The sequence below is a fragment of the Pelecanus crispus genome, chromosome 3 (assembly GCF_030463565.1).
Source record: "Pelecanus crispus isolate bPelCri1 chromosome 3, bPelCri1.pri, whole genome shotgun sequence".
NCBI classification, from domain to species: domain Eukaryota; kingdom Metazoa; phylum Chordata; class Aves; order Pelecaniformes; family Pelecanidae; genus Pelecanus; species Pelecanus crispus.
The window spans coordinates 88767576-88784665 of NC_134645.1; the positions used below are offsets into that span (position 1 = coordinate 88767576).

At 38.7% G+C, this 17090-nt stretch overlaps 1 protein-coding gene across 6 annotated transcripts in view; it reads left to right on the forward strand.

Moving 5' to 3' along the window:
* Window positions 1-17090, forward strand: part of EPHA7 (EPH receptor A7) — a 168934-nt gene that overhangs the window by 127791 nt on the left and 24053 nt on the right. For 3 of the 6 annotated variants that reach the window (XM_075707195.1, XM_075707190.1, XM_075707194.1), the window contains exons 7-10: window positions 772-940; window positions 8807-8915; window positions 9601-9656; window positions 13630-13755. In XM_075707195.1, coding sequence (XP_075563310.1) covers window positions 772-940; window positions 8807-8915; window positions 9601-9656; window positions 13630-13755 — 460 coding nt within the window. Of the gene's footprint in view, window positions 1-771; window positions 941-8791; window positions 8916-9600; window positions 9657-13629; window positions 13756-17090 lie in introns of all 6 variants that reach the window. The other 3 variants (XM_075707191.1, XM_075707192.1, XM_075707193.1) reach the window with 3 other exon arrangements.

The following is a 17090-nucleotide window of genomic DNA, read 5'->3' on the forward strand; positions in this document are numbered from 1 at the left end:
ATCAGGGTTGCATCTGCCACCGAAAATCAACAGGGCTGCATATATCTATGCTGAAAGATAATCTGGATCAGTAAATGTGACGAATAAGTAGAGCTTTTTGAATACTGTAATGATCTGTGATACAGCTTTTGTAGTATTTGAAAGTGAGTTATTACTTGTAGGGTTTGTAATCTTACAGTTTCAAATTTGGGGGGTGTCAAACTGAGCTTCTTTCCCTGGGTTTTTCTTGATGCCATAGTGTCAAAACCTGAGAAAAGACTAAAAGCCAGAGAAAAAAAAAAATGTGAAAACTAAGTTAAGGACCTCAAAATTTGTTGCAAAATCCAGACAGTTATACATTGGCAGTACTGTATTTTTTTAAAGGTATTAGAAGGTAAGAAGGGAAGGTGTTCTGACCATGAAGAACACATTTTCCTGTCCTTGAACTGTTTAGACCCTGCAGATCCCCCTGGAAAGATGTGGTAAAACTATTTTCTCATCAAAATTTCACAAAATGTAATCAGAACCAAAGAAGCAAACGTTTTATGCCTGGATGTTTTATGAGTAACAACATGAGCATCCCATTTGAATTTTATGTTACACTTAGAGCTCCTCATTGCATTGACAGTGTTTTGTAATACTCCACAGAGTACGCTTTATTTTTTATGTTGGGAAAAAAAGTATTCAACAAATTGAAATAAACTAGTCAGGCTAGCTGTCAGTTGCTGATGTGCAACCATGATAAAATCTGACCTGTAAATGTCATTTAATCTTTTTTCTTATTGTTTCCAGGATCAAAGGGAGAGGACCTATTCAACAGTGAAAACCAAGTCCACTTCAGCTTCTATTAACAACCTAAAGCCAGGAACAGTGTATGTTTTCCAGATTCGTGCTTTTACTGCTGCTGGTTATGGCAATTACAGCCCCAGACTGGATGTTGCCACGCTAGAAGAAGCCACAGGTACACATTAGATTTACAGGAAGTTAACACTTTCAGTAAAAGTAGTAAGTAAAGCAAGAAAGGAAAGAGTCATAAGCAATATTATTAAAACTAAAAAGAATTAAGTTCTACATGAAGGTGGATTTTTGCCACTGTAATTTGAAGGATGAGCTTCAATTAGTTGTTTTACCATAGAACTACAAATTACACTCTTATAATTAGCTGGAGAAGATTTGTAGCATACCAGGTTCTTCCTCTCTGATGTCCTTCTAACACAAAGAAAAATCCTTCTAACACAAAGAAAAATCTTTCCCCCCACAAGAGAAGTGAGTAGTGGTGAGCTGAATAACTCTACTAGATTATTCTGTAACGGGAGAAGAAGGAAGAGGAGATTTCAGTCCAGAGAGGCTTCTCCAGGTCATTTTTTCCCATTTGATTTTCTGAAAAACCTCCATAGTTTTGTTTATGTGTGCATCTTGTTTAAGCTGTATGTCCATCCTTAGTGTCTCTTGAGTTCATTGGGTAGTTTCAATTTGGTTAAGTAAAGAGACAGAGGTCTCAAAGATGCTAGGTTTCTTTAAGGCTTATGTAATAAGTTATAAGCTGTGTAAAGAAAAAACAACCTCTCAAAAACCCTCACAATGGCAAGTATGAAGCTGAAGTACAAACTCTCTCTGTACAGTACACCAGAGGATCTGGCTGTGACATCTCTGCAGAGGGATAATATTTTGGGAGAGCTTGCTCTTTCCTTGATGCTGAAACCAATCTTGTGCCCTTATTTGTCTAAAAATCACACTGATACCTTTTTTCCTCACCAATGTAGATATGTGGATACATGCTTAGAGAGAATCTCCCACATTTTGGGTCTTGGGAAAGAAACTCTTGCATCACTGAGACCTGGCAGCCATGAGCCCTCTCATGGGAACTGCCTGTGTCCATGACAGTTTCACTGCTCTGTGGCAGACCCAAATTTGGTTACCTTGTTTTGGCTCATTTGCTTCAGATCAATTTGCCTGACAGCAAGTCAGCCAGATTTGGAGCTGAGGATACATAGCCTACAAGTTCAAAAGGTATGGATGCCAACTCTGCTCTCTGCGCTTTGTGCGGCATATCTAAGGTGCAGACACACACTATTGCATCTTATTAATTGCAGCCAGATGTCGCCTGAACAACTTGTGGGTTATTCTTAAAACACAGTAGTTCGGTCTTGATTCCACCTTGATTCCACACAGAATATGAAAACTATCAATAATGAATAATAGCACATGTCTAATAGACATAATTGAAATAGTAATTATGATAATAGCAGCAATAAACTGTTATTACTAATATTATTAGCTCTGTGTCTGATAGCATACTTTCCATCCATAGAGTTCTGCTTTAGAAAGAGTCAGTAGCAGAATCCCCATTTTGCAGAATGGGAACCTGACGTACAGCCAGAAGTAATTTCTTATTTTGAGTAGATTTCTGGAAAACAAATTAAAAGTCTGTCATAATCTGCCATAAGTTTCTGCTAATTAACTAATTTATTGTCCATAGTGGTTTAAAATTAGTAGACCAAAATACTTCCCCAACGTTTCCTTAATTACTTGAGTAATTTTTATATACTGGATGTAAGCATACTGGTAGCTGCTAAGATTAGCAAAGATAGTTTCAGAGGTAAGCAGTCTTGGCTGGGCTTTGGTCGACACGTGGAAGATTAGGAAATCCTAGAATAAATGCAACACTGACCATGCTCATGTACCCTTTTTCTAACTCAGGTGATGAAAAACAGCATATAAACCAGCCACATACTTGGCCAGTATGCACAACAGATTTTTCGTTTGTCAGAGGCTAGCTTTGTGTTTTGACATGCTATGTAAAATGTTCTGTGGTTTCATTAAAAAAAAATCTTAAAAGTGACATATTTTCCATTATCTTGAGAGGACATTAGAATATAATTCCCATCAAGAGTAAACATCCACAATTTTCCATATAAGGTTTTCAGAAATAATTAAAATGTTGGTAAAATGATAGAAAATTCCATTAAAATCTTCTACAACTGTTTTACATAAAAATATTTGTTTCTCATATATTGTTCATAGTTTTATCAGAACTCGCAGGCTAATCAAATTAGTCTTTTGTTAACATTTTAAAGGAAGACCTTTATTGGATCATTTTTAGGAAATATACCTCACATGAAGTGCTGTACAGGTGAGCAGTAAACCAGTGTTATGCTACAGTTAAGAGGCATTTGCTTCTCATTATTCCAGTGGATTTCTGAATGCAACTTTTAAATATGTCAAAGTATTTTAAGAATATATATATAGTGAGAGTATATAATATATTTAGTGAGAGTATATACAGACACACACACACACAAATATCTATGTGTAAGAATACATATAGTGACCATCACAGTCAGCTAGTCATGTTGCCTACCTGAATTTCTCCTGGCACTTCAAACTGTTTGGCACCTGTTGCTTGGTGCTGTTGATTAAGTAGATTTTTGTATTATGCTCTGGTTTCTGAATTATAATAGAAACTGCATGGCCATTTTTCAATATCTGAGGAACTATGTCCATTATATTAATATTATCTGATACATAAAATATGCATATTTTATAACTGTATTTGCACATATTGTACAAATTGGGCATTGCATACAAATTTATGTAAAAATGCTTTATAAAGGCAGGATATTTCTATTCTATGCTGTGTTTACCACAGATCAAAGTACTTTAATCATTGTATTTTTTGTTGAAATCATAGCTGGTTGTTAGAGACAGAAGTCCCTCAGGGAGAAAACATAAATGCATAGATTTATTTTTTATTTATATTAGCGCTTAAGTGGTAATTTTATCTTTTGATTCAGTGAAGTATTTAAAAGTTACGTTAAATGACTTGTAGCCAGTGGATCTAAAGATGATCCTGTGCTTTTTGTAATTGAAGAGGTTTGCCACTTGTTAGGGCTCTCACTGTTAAAGTATAAGGACTCAGCACAACCTGGTATGAAGAAGACTTTGCTTTTTCCTTTTGCCATGAATCAGTTTAAATTGAGCAAGGTTGAAGTAATATGCAGATGTAAAATTTATTCCTTATGTCAGAAATAACACTACTACAATTTTCTTATAAAAGACATAAAGAATAATATTTAAGAAAGTGATATTTGGCCTACATGAATCCAATTTGTCATTAAAGGTTTCATAGAATCATAGAATCATAGAATCATTTAGGTTGGAAAAGACCTTTAAGATCATCCAGTCCAACCATTAACCTAACATTACCAAGTCCATCACTAAACCAATTAAGGGTAGACTAGACTAGACCATGTCCAAAAGTGCCACGTCTACCCGTTCTTTGAACGCTTCCAGGGATGGTGACTCCACCACCTCTCTGGGCAGCCTGTTCCAATGCTTGACTATCCTTTCCGTGAAGAAATTTTCCTAATATCCAATCTAAACCTCCCCTGGCGCAGTTTGAGACCATTTCCTCTCATCCTATCACTTGCTGCTTGGGAGAAGAGACCAACACCCACCTCACTACAACCTCCTTTCAGGCAGTTGTAGAGAGCAATAAGGTCTCCCCTCAGCCTCCTCTTCTCCAGCCTAAACAACCCCAGTTCCCTCAGCTGTTCCTCATAAGACCTGTGCTCCAGACCCTTCACCAGCCTTGTTGCCCTTCTCTGGACACACTCCAGCACCTCAATGTCTTTCTTGTAGTGAGGGGCCCAAAACTGGACACAGTATTCCAGGTGTGGCCTCACCAGTGCCAAGTACAGAGGGACAATCATTTCCCTGCTCTTGCTGGCCGCACCGTTCATGTGACAAGCCAGGATGCTGTTGGCCTTCTTGGCCACCTGGGCACACTGCTGGCTCATGTTAAGCCGGCTGTCTACCAGCACCCCCAGGTCCTTTTCAGCCAGGCAGCTTTCCAGCCACTTTCCCCCAAGCCTGTAGTGTTGCATGGGATTGTTGTGACCCAAGTGCAGGACCCGGCACTTGGCCTTGTTAAACCTCATACAGTTCGCCTCAGCCCATCTGTCCAGCCTGTCCAGGTCCCTCTGCAGGGCCATCCTACCCTCCAGCAGATCGACACTCCCACTCAGTTTGGTGTCGTCTGCAAATTTACTGAGGACACACTCAACCCCCTCATCCAGATCATTGATAAAGATATTAAACCAGACTGGCCCCAAAACTGAGCCCTGGGGAACACCGCTCATGACCGGTTGCCAACTGGACTTAACTCCATTTACCACTACTCTCTGGGCTTGGCCACCCAACCAGTTTTTTACCCAGTGAAGACTACGCCCGTCCAAGCCATGAGCTGCCAGCTTCCCAAGGAGAATATTATGGGAGACGCTGTCAAAGGCTTTGCTAAAGTCCAGGTAAATGATGTCCACAGCCTTTCCATCATCCACCAGGTGGGTCACCAGGTCATAGAAGGAGATCAGGTTGGTCAAGCAGGACCTGCCTTTCATGAACCCATGCTGGCTGGGCCCAATCCCCCAGTTGATCTGCACATGCCTGTTGTGTTCACTCAATATGAACCTCTCCATAAGCTTTCCCGGCACCAAGGTCAGGCTGACAGGCCTGTAGTTCCCTGGGTCCTCCTTCCGGCCCTTCTTGTGGATGGGCGTCACATTGGCAAGCCTCCAGTCATCAGGGACCTCCCCTGTTAACCAGGACTGCTGATAGATGATGGAAAGTGGCTTGGCAAGCTCCTCTGCCAGCTGCCTCAATACTCTCAGGTGGATCCCATCTGTCCCTATAGACTTGTGAGCATCCAGGTGGCATAGCAGGTCATTAACTGCTTCCTCCTGGACTATGAGGACTCCATTCTGCTCCCCATCCTTGTCTTCCAGCTCAGGGGGCTGAGTACCCTGGGGATAACTGGTCTGGCTGTTAAAGACAGAGGCAAAGAAGGCGTTAAGTACCTCAGCCTTTTCTTTGTCCTCGGTTACAATATTCCCCCCCACATCCAGCAAAGGATGGAGATTCTCCTTGGCTCTCCTTTTATTGTTGGTGTACTTATAAAAACATTTTTTATTACCTTTTACAACAGTGGCCAGATTGAGTTCTAGCTGGGCTTTTGCCTTTTAATTTCCTCCCTGCATGCCCTAACAAGATGCCCATACTCTTCTTGAGTTGCCCGCCCCTTCTTCCAATGGCAGTAGACTCTCCTTTTTTCCCTGATTCCCAGCAAAAGCTCCCTGTTCAGCCAGGCAGGTCATCTTCCCATCTTCCCGTGTTCATGGTGGACTTCATCAAGAATTCTTTTCTGTAAATCATACATTTCAGGGTGCTTGCATGAGAAAATGTTGCTGGAGGTGCAGCACAGCTTTTACAGCTGATCTCGTTTTTTAAATCCTCCAGGGTGTTTAGATATCCATTCCCCATCCCTCCAACCATGTACTTAAAAGGTGGTTTTCACTCCTTTAAATTAAGCATTGCCTCATTCATTTGCATATGTAAATATCATAACATCAACTTAGGTATCTCCTGTAGCTGATTGCCCAAGTACCAGGTCCCTGTCTTGTTATAAGTCTGAACACAGCTTCAGCAGAGGTAAGGGCAGACTTCCCTGTCTTGCTGTTGGTTCCTTGTCATCATGATTGTGGCAGTACCGGTGACAGGTAACCATGCCATGCACAGCCTGAAAGGATCATCTGCACCCTAAAATCATTCCTCCAAGGACACTCTATCATCTTTATTTCTGCCAAACTATAATGATCATTCCAGAAGCTGGGTTCTGATTCACCCTTACCCTAACGGACTGAGTTCATCACACGCAGAGTACGTGAACAGAGGCAAATGTCTTAGACTGTTGTCACTGAATTCATACCAGACCATGCCCACAATCAGATGTTTTTTTTTAAAAAAGATGGAAAAATGCATCATACATTGCATCCCACCTATCTTACCCGTTGGCCACTGTACCATGTCCCCAACATTTTCCAGAGCCCCAATAACATCCTTGGCTTGCTTCCAGACTGTGCCAGTACCCATAATCTGTGAGGCAGTTATACAGAGCAATCAACTCACATATGTCAACCTCTATGCACTCAACTTTGGCTTCTAGATTAGGTGACAAGCTGGGGTCGGTATTTTTCCAAACTCTGTTAGATGGATGCAGCCTTGCACACTGGCCATTGTGACAGGATGCTGCCTCTTCTTGACTTCCAAGTGAGGTTTACACTGAAGTTCAAAGAAGGAAGGGATCGCTTTTAGGAAATGCTGTATTTTACCTAAATTTGACATTCCCATATTTGGGATTGTCTGCTTTGGTGATCGGGTGATGTTACAGGAATTGCGTTATATTACTTATGTCCCTACACTCTTGCACAAGATAGTGATCACTGATTTCCTAAAAGTTCCACAAGTGGGATATATGCAGGCCTGTGGTAGCATCCTACTGACCTGGGCATCTCAGAAAGTTATAGCTACTCAAAAATAAGCATTTGTCCTTCTCATTTAAAGACCAATATGGATAATGAGATCTTCCTTACCTGTAGAACATAGTAAAATTACAAAGTTTCTTTAGGAAACGAAACTGAGGGGGAGAGGAAATTTCCCCTCAATGCATACTATTCTATATCTGTGTAGAATAACAAAGGATTTGTTATTTTTTGGGGGGGGAAGCAGCTGGTACAGGTCAGTGTCAGTGACAAATAAATCATGTTGATTGGCTCACTTCTCCAAAGACAGAGCAAAGAAAAGACTGGTTTGTTTGTTTCTATGGGAACCTCTGAAGTCTGCAACAGGAACCTGGTTCTATTGAGTTCATAAAATCCTCATGCAGACATTCCTGTTCAGTTACCACTACCAGTAGTTAACCATATTAACATACCATCTACAGTTTAGTTAATCAGCTATCAGTTGAATTTCCTTTTTTTTTTTCCTCTTTCATCTCTCTGCTGCTCCCAGATGACTCACACTTTCACAGTCCCTTGCTCAGCATCACTGCCTGATGTCTCCTCCTTTATTCTCAAGTCTCTTGGGCTAGATCCTCACTGTTATGAACCAGCATAGCTCCACAGAGTTCAGTAGAGCTGTACTCATTTAATGTGACTGAGTATATGGCCACCCTCATTAGATGTTGGGCAAGCAATATATTTAACAAACCTTGAGGTTTCTCAGGTTAAGTATTTACATCCTCAGTTTACATTAATATGACATGCATACATTTGCATATATTAATAACATTGGCATATCTGAATAAAAAGAGCGATAATGTGTGGAAATTTTAGCACATAAATTCTCTGAAGCATGGAGCATTCCATTTTGCATTTGTGGAAGCACCTTTTTATTGCTAACAGAAACAAATGATAAGTAATAATAGCGATTTACAATGATTAATAGCAGTAAGAGATAGAAATATGCTAACTAGGAAATCTGTGTTAATAGCTAGTGCTTAGTCTCAAACATTCTTCTTATAGTTAAGATGCTATTTCCCTAAGTACCATCAAAGTCATATCAACCAGTTTTAGGGGTGAGGCTAGGAGCAGAGCTCTTCAGGGATTATTCTCCTACTGTCCCCACTTACAGGGATATCCAGGTCTTCCCTTTTAGGAAGGAGTAAACCACTGAGCAAAACAGAAGGCAGTGCAGCAGTAGGAGGGAGTGGAAGTGGCTGGTGTAGGCTTTCGGCTAATGGCTCTACCACTTTGCCCAAGTCAGTTCCAGCATAGCTCCTTTTTATTCCCTGTAGGCAATCATTAACTCATCCAGCATTTGGATGAATTTACAATGGAGGCCCTTCTTTAGACTAACTTTATCAACTTTATAGATTCAGGCAACTGAAAATGTAAACTAACAGTCTGCAATTCATGAAGGTTGACTTAATTTTTTGCAGTTCCTTTGTAGGGAATAATTTTAAACTAATCTCTGCTCTGTGCTCTGTTTGTAGCCACGGCTGTTTCCAGTGAACAGAATCCTGTTATTATCATAGCTGTGGTTGCTGTGGCAGGAACAATCATTCTGGTCTTCATGGTGTTTGGATTCATCATCGGGCGAAGGTATTGTACCTTGCATAGGCAAAAGCACATCTGATCCCACTCTTGTGAGCTCCTGAGACATAGTCTAATTTGGGATGGTAATTTGCAAAACTGAAACAGAAGTAATTTTTAGTAAGGACAATTTTCATTTAAATCCTGTTATCAATTATCCTTTTACTTTGGCAAGACACACTTAAATCGAGATGTTCTTTTTGTCCTATGTAAATGTGCTATAAAAGGAACCCCCAGCAGATTCTTTACCTGTATTCCTCAAAGTCCCTCTTTCTGTTCAGTTTTCTCACGTGGAGAAGTCTGACACTTTATCTGATCAGCCTTTAAATGACTTTATATTCAAGAAAAAGAGGCACAGCAGTAAATTTAAGAATACCCTCATGTAAAACTGTGTTCTCCTTTCAAGTTCTTTAATCCTCTGTTTTATCCATAGAAGCTTTTCACCAGAACTAGAATTTTCTCTTTAGGACCTGTCCCAACTGGTATTTGATACAAAAGCCTTTTGATTGCAACAGTTCATGATTTATTTAAAAGTCTGCTGTCAAGAGAATTATAGCTGAAACTTTCAAAGACCCTACAGGAGTTAGGTGCTCAGTGCCTGAAAATCCCAGCCTGCAGAACTGATGTCGTCAGGACTTCAGATGTGAGGAAGTAAATCATTATTTACCAGTAAAACTGGTGTCTTTCTTCTCAGGCATTGTGGCTATAGCAAAGCTGATCAAGAAGGGGATGAAGAACTTTACTTTCATTGTAAGTGTTTTGCTTTTTTTTCCCCTTTCAAAAACTCCCAACTGCAATAGTGTAGACAATACTAAAACAGCACTCCATGAAAGACAAAGCCATAAGAAATTCAAAAATGCTGTGTAAATAGCAAGTGGGAAGTTAAACACTGTAAAAATGTGACCTACACAAAAAGAATGCAGATTAAACTCAACATTGCTCACGCAGACAGTTTTATTTCTATAGATGTGTATGATATGCTGTTGTTTTCATTCTGCATTTTTTTTCTTTTGGTTGCTTTGAATACACGTTTCACACCATCTTAACAATCCCTCTGAGGTGCAGTATTTGAGAGACCTTTGGCTAAATGACTATATGATCTTTACCTCAGGCAAACTTCAGATTAAGAAAGTGTGGGTCACTGCATCACCCTAACAACAACACTGTTCTGCTCAAAAGCTGTTTTCTGCTACTATGAATACTGTAGCATCAATATTTACAAAGCATAATGTCCTTAAAAATAGAATATTTAATATGAAAAGAAAGGTCAGCTACTTCTTTACTATTCTCTGTTCTAGAATCACTTGCCTAGCTAAGAGTAACACCTAAAACATCTTTTGTTAAAATCACAGCTACCATCTGAATTTATGCTAGAACCCTGTCAAAATTTAATAAAATACATCTTTCTTGGGTTAATGACAACTAAAAATTTAAGGGGAGAGGAAGACTTATGCAGGAATAGTTTCATTTTTATCAAAATATTGTTTAAAAACCTTTCTTATTTTAGCCCTTTCTCATTTCAGTTGTAATATCATATTCAGTTGTAATACCATATTGACACAAGAAATTAAAAATGTTTTAATTTCTTTTAGAATCAGTAATTAACTCAGGAAGTATGGTAAAACTAAGTAGCAAATTGATTTCGAGCATCCAAAATTGCAAAATTACATAGTACAATTAAATTGAATGTAAGTTCTGAGATAAAACAATGCCTGGGTTTCCAGTCATCTCCCATACCTGGTAACTCTCACATCAATAGAACTTGCCATTTAGTCATGCTGTGTTGTATGTAGCCTTTGTTGTCTACCAGTAATTGCAGCTGTAGCTTAAATCCATCAGATTTTTTCTTTTTTTTTTAATGAAAGTAATATGGTTTATCTTATTTTACATAAACTCATGAGCTGTTCTCAGAATGTAATGTCACATGGAGAATGAAGTAGCCACTAGTCACAAATTTGTAGCATCTTCTGAATGCATGGCTCTTTAAAAAGGTAGTTCTAACCAAAGCTCCACTCAAAATCAGATCAAGGTTTCTGTTTCACCTTTCTGCCCTGAAAAAATCAGATCAGCTGGTATTTGTTCATGCTCTCTGAGTTTGGGTGTGTTGCTACCTAAATAATTTTGTTTAAATGCAGTGAGTATTAAACTAAGAAGTGACATCATTGCAGCTTTAGTCAATCAATTCATAATCTGTGCAAGAAAGGTGGAAAATAATAATGGGATAAAAATTATTTATTATACACTTTGCAGTGCAGCTGATTTTAAAGAATTCATCAAAAATCTTACTTGAATGTTACTATTCTGGGAGTGATGGATTTGAAATTTGCCTCCCATAGATGCATTATGAGCTTTTCACTTCTTCAGAAGAGCTACTGCTTTCACTTTTAAAATCCCCATTATGTCCTTGAAGGAAAAGATCAACTATGTATTCTTGTATTTCAGTATATAAACAAATGCAATATGCTAGCTAAATAATTCCTTTCCTTGTCTGCATTATCTGTGACATATTTTGTTTCAGTGAAAGTGTAAATGAATTAATATGAAAACTTCTACTTAATGATTAATAGTTGATCCAGAAAAGGTGAGACTTTATAAGCGCTCATTTCTCTCTTTTTACTGTCAAAAAATCTGGTTATCCAGCAAATCAGTCAGAACAGTTAGCATAGACAGTCTTTTTAATTGCATAGCACCAAATATAAGTCAGTGTTTGCCAAGCTAGTTTTTCATCGCTTGTTAATTGAAGGTTTAGTTTAATTTTATTTGGTAACCATGTACAGAATGAGACAGAACCCAGTGTTGTGGTCACCAGCTTGGTCACAGAGCTGTGAACACCAGTTTGGTGTCCTTTTGCTCCATAATATCTAGAAAACCTTTTTCTGTGCTGAGGCACCAGATGGGATTTTCAAAAACATAACTTAGAACAAACTCTTACTTAACACAAAAACTTACAAGTAACTATTTTTTAAAACAGGTTTTAAAGCACTGTATTTAATAGAGTAGCATACATTTCATTTCAGTCCCCCTCAACTCTCTGTGACCTCAAATGCTACACTTAGAGATACAAGTACAATGGAGGAGTTTAGTCAAGCAATTCAGATTTATATTTGGTTTCCTCCTACCATTTTCTTCTAACAATGTCTTCAAATCCAGGCCAGCACTATTTCACATTGGTATGCCAGGATAGCCTTGGCCTGTCAAAATGTTTTATGACAGCTTGAATAAGGAACCATCAGAGGCCCATTTGAGATTCACAAGGTTACCTCCAATCCAGGCCCCTTATCACAAACACAAGGGGATGGGTCCTTCTCCATCTCCTTGCCTGAAAACACTATTATAGGAGATTAACCTATTGCTTTCTTCTCATTGCCCTGGTCCTTTTTGGTTTTAAGAAATAAATATTTACAATTTTAAAAATTTGTAGCCTTATCAATAAAATTGGAAGAACATCTATTTAAATACAGAATGTGGCAGATAATAACATCTGGGCAAAATTTCAGGCAATTTCTCTGGATGTAAATTCATTACATTCCTCAAACAATTTCTCTAGCTTTTTCTTTTTAATGAGGGTTTGGGGTTTTTTTGGTCAGTAAAACCATCTGAAATATAAATACAGATTATTAATAAGCTATTTTTCAAAATACTTTCAAATTTTAAATATTTTATGTTCAACTAAAGGATTACATAGCAACCATAAATTATTTATGTTTTGTATTGACTTTTGACCCTATTCCTGTATATCAGTATATCAATTAGCAGAGGAACATTCTTGCATTTTCATATTGAGTTTTAATTCACTGATTTAATTAAAGCTCAGGACTGTAATCTTTGTAAGCCAAATTTATTTCATAAAAATTGTTTGGTTAATAGATTTCCAGGGTTTCTCTACTTTCACCAGAAGTTTCTACTTTCACCAGAAGGGCAAATAATAATTTTCCTGAATCATCGGCAAACTAAGGCAAAAAACTACATGCTGACCAGAGTGCTACACTGCCTGAGTTGCACTAAGCACTATACTGGAGAAAGAGGGAACAGAAACCAAGTTGCTGCATATTATTCACTTAGGTGCTTGAGAAAGGGAAGAATTGTGCCACACAGCCCACTTTCCCTTCTTGTGCCTTTACAAGCTCCCTATGTTTCTCATGTTCATGTTCTAGTGCAAGAAACATACCTAAGGATATAAATTCTAAATGCTGTGAATAGTTCAGCTTGGCTATTGCCACAGCCTGTAAATAATAGTATATTCAATACTTTAAGCAAATTGAAGTAAGTGGAGTTGCCTTTCAAATCCCCTTACAAGATGGAGATAACATAAAGAAGTGCTGTTTACACAACGTGGGAAAAGAGGATAAGCTGTCCTTACACAGAAAAGAAAGATTCACCTCCTCTGCTGCTCTTGTACCCCTTCCCCTGTTTATTTCTGCTCCCACTCAACCCTTGCATTTTATTCCATTGAGCACTATTTAATATTTATTACTTCTTTCATTTCAAGGTGGAGATGCAGGTGCTAATGTTAGTCATTTTTAGAGACTGGATTGTGTACTTGTGTCAGCATGCTTGCAGACGATGCCTAAAACTAAGGTTGCCTCTCAGAGCAGCTCTGATTCAGGCAGCGTGGAAGCAGGTTCACTCTTCCAAGGAGCACTCTGCATAATGAAATTCCTGGGCTGACTGCACAATAAGTGCTTTTGCTTCATCACAGTCATGCTTTCTTACATCATTACAGTTAAATTTCCAGGCACCAAAACCTACATTGACCCTGAAACCTACGAGGACCCAAATAGAGCTGTCCATCAATTCGCCAAGGAGCTAGATGCCTCTTGTATTAAAATTGAGCGTGTGATTGGTGCAGGTAAGGCTGCCGTGGCTTCCTGATTCAACTGTTCCATTTAGCCAGGATCGAAACTCATACATCATAATGACAGGCAAATAATTATACCTCAAGTATAGAAGAACTTTTTGCATTTGCCAGAGTGGTTAAGAGTAATGAAGCTGCACTCGCTTCTAAAATGTAAAAACAAACAGAGGGGGGAAAAAAACAACAAAAAACAAATAAATAAGTAAATGAAGAGTCTTGCTTGACATTGAAAGCTTGTGGGTTTCTAATTCTGCATCTGCTGTTAAAAATGTAATCGGGGGGAGGGGGGCAGTTTTGCTGCCTATTACTGTCAGAGTAAAGGCGTTAGGCATGAGTGCAAATTCTTCTCGCTTTCTTTTTGCAAGAGGGCTTTTTGACCTCTGAATTTTTGTTCATGTGAGTAAGGAAAACTGGCTGCAGCGCAAAATCTTAAACAGACTAGGAAGGTCTTGTTTCTGTATAACAAAATCTTCCCTAAGGCTGTTTTTTGTTCTACCATTTTTCTTTTTGATATTTTATGAATACAAAAAGTTATTGTTTAACTTCTCATGACTGATTGTAATTGCACCAGCATTACATTGCTCTTGAACTGTCTACCACCTACTTAAGCCATGGTGTTCATGCTCTAAAAAGGCAGTTTCATTTGTTTGCATTAATAAGATATGTGACATTTTTATTGCACTACTCCATGTAGTGAAATTAAGTTTCCGTGGGTAAGAAAAATATCAAATACTTTGGATTCCTGGAGGAAATGTTCTTTTGCTTTCCTGGTGTTTTATAAAAGTATTAGTAGAATACTTTTAAAATCACCCTGTAGTTTGGCATGCACTGTAAATTACATAGAGTGGTATTATTTAAAAAGAGAAGAATTATCTCTAAAATAAGCTAGTTTACCTGTAAAAAAATCTTTACACTTTGAATTCACAATGCCTCTTTAAAGTAACCTCACTCATGTTGAATGATGTCTTAATCAAGGAGTACTACCGTAGAAATTAACAACACTGCTGAGCAAATTATTCCTTCAGATGAGTAAGAGCAGAAGAATCCAGCCCTTGCTAACTAGTAATTTTTGTGATGCTAGAATGGCAGCATCTCTTCTAATAAATACACAATATACAAGATTAAAATTCAAGATTAGCATAGAAAAATTACTGAGCTTTATCTTTTGCTTTGAGTTAAAAAACAGCATAGCAACAGTTCAGAGCATAAAGGCTTATTCAGTTGGACTTTGCCAATGCTTTCTGAGCAAAATGCTGAAAACACTTTAGTTGCAAAGAATATATGAAGTAGTTTCACTGTTATGACAAAGTAATTGCAAAATGTTAATTTTGTTGTCTGCAGATGAATTTATTCTTGATTTTAATAAGTATAACTGATAGCAAAAAGCCTAACATGTGTTAGTAGTCACTCTGAAGAAAGTTAATTAGAAGTGCTATGGTAAAGGCATATTGTGATTTAGCTATGGCTTTAACCTGTTGATGTAGATAGCAAATAGGAGTGAAATGAAATGCAGTCCAGGAACAACTGAATGTTAAAGACCAAAAGAAGCAGCTGAAACCCATACATCAAAGAAGAATATAGAATTTCTACTAGTGACAGCACCAGAAAAACCACTTAGCAGTCTCAATATGCATCGACAATGCTGGCCACGTCAACTATTGAGTAGAGCCATGTCTCTCTCAGACAAACAGGGTGCAAGTATGCTTGTGCTCAGTTTGCATGAGGGATATGTGCTTTCCTTGCCAACGTTTTCATTACCATCCCGCTGTGGCCACCTGGCAGATACAGAATATGGTGTCCACTATGTTGAGTCCTTGTTCGTACCACACATCCTTTGTTTTAGCCTCTTCCTTGTTGACATGCTGAGCTAGTGGCTGTGCGGCTGTGCAGTATTCCCACTCTTATTGTCATATTTTCTGGATCCTTTCTGGGCATCATTTCAGCTGAATATACTATTTTCTTGGGAATAAAAGTATCTCATTGGCTAGCATCCTGGCCTGAAATGCATAACATGCAAGTTCAAGTTTACGGTTTGCCTGGGTGTGAGTGATCTGCTTTTGGAAATAAATCAAAATCAGATCATAGAGAGCTGGAAAGGAGTTAAGCCTTAGTGTGTCCCATGCCAAGTATCCTAATTACCTGGCTCTGAAGTATCACACACAGACACTTATACTCACATCTTGTTTTCAGTGTGGAACAAAAACAATCTTGGAAGGTGCTGCTAAAGAAAATTGTTACCCTTTAGTAAGTTCTTGTGGCTAGGAGCTGTGAGTGAGGTGAGTGCTGAATTCATTAATAGACATCCATATTACTAATGAAGTACAGGGGGGAGGTTAAGGCACCAAGATAAGGGCATGAGCAGCTAGTTGTTAGGTATGTAACAGCTACACCTCATGGTGTTCATAGCTACGAGATGGATATTCAGACCACAACTCCAGTGCCCAATGAAGGTTGAGGCTAATACCTCACCTGTGCAGGCAGGAACAGTTGTACTCCATCTGGCCAATTAGCTCCGGTACAGCACAGTGTTAACAGAGGTATATGGAGTTGTTTGCAGCTAACCTTAATTCAGCTAGGGTAGAACTGAAGGGAGAGGCATTGGATTCTGTATGCAGTCATCTCCTATGGGATTCATAAAACCAGCCATGCTGAGGGGAGATTTGCCCAAGCAAGTCAGTAGAAAATACTAAGTTCTACCCTTCGGGCTGGAGAACTGTGAAGCTGAGGCCCAGGGACTGCCTTTTTCCTTCTCTAAGCTCTGCTTGTTGGGGGTGACAGGAGAACAGTAGTATTGGAATAGTGATGGTGTCCTAAACAAGATTTCTCAGAACTCATCCAATAGGGCGTTTCAACTCTTCAGGCATTCAGCTCCATTTCCAGGCATACCTCTCTCTCCACCGCCAGCCAGATGTCTTGCCAGTGTGTATGGGCACTTAAGTCCTGATTCCACCGGGTTCCTCAGGACCTCAGCCTTTGTCCCAAAGGGACTGTCTAATCAAACCCTCTGTGTTAGTCTTTCCTAATTCAATCATTTTTTTCAGCACTCACCTTAAAACCTGTCTTGGATGTAGGTGTGTCTGAATGTTTGTGTATACTCAATAGCTTAATGTTAAGACACTCCACAGGTATGCAGGAGAGAAATTTCAGACTTGATTTGATTTGGAGGAGGGACTTGGATCTATATCTCCCATACTCCAGATAAATTTGCAAAGTACCACATTATTAAATACTTTTGCAATGAATCTTTCTCTTTTTAAAGAGATGTTCCCCTTTATTCAGTATAAGATATGTTACTACCCTTTTCTCCTATATATCCCAACAGATTTTTC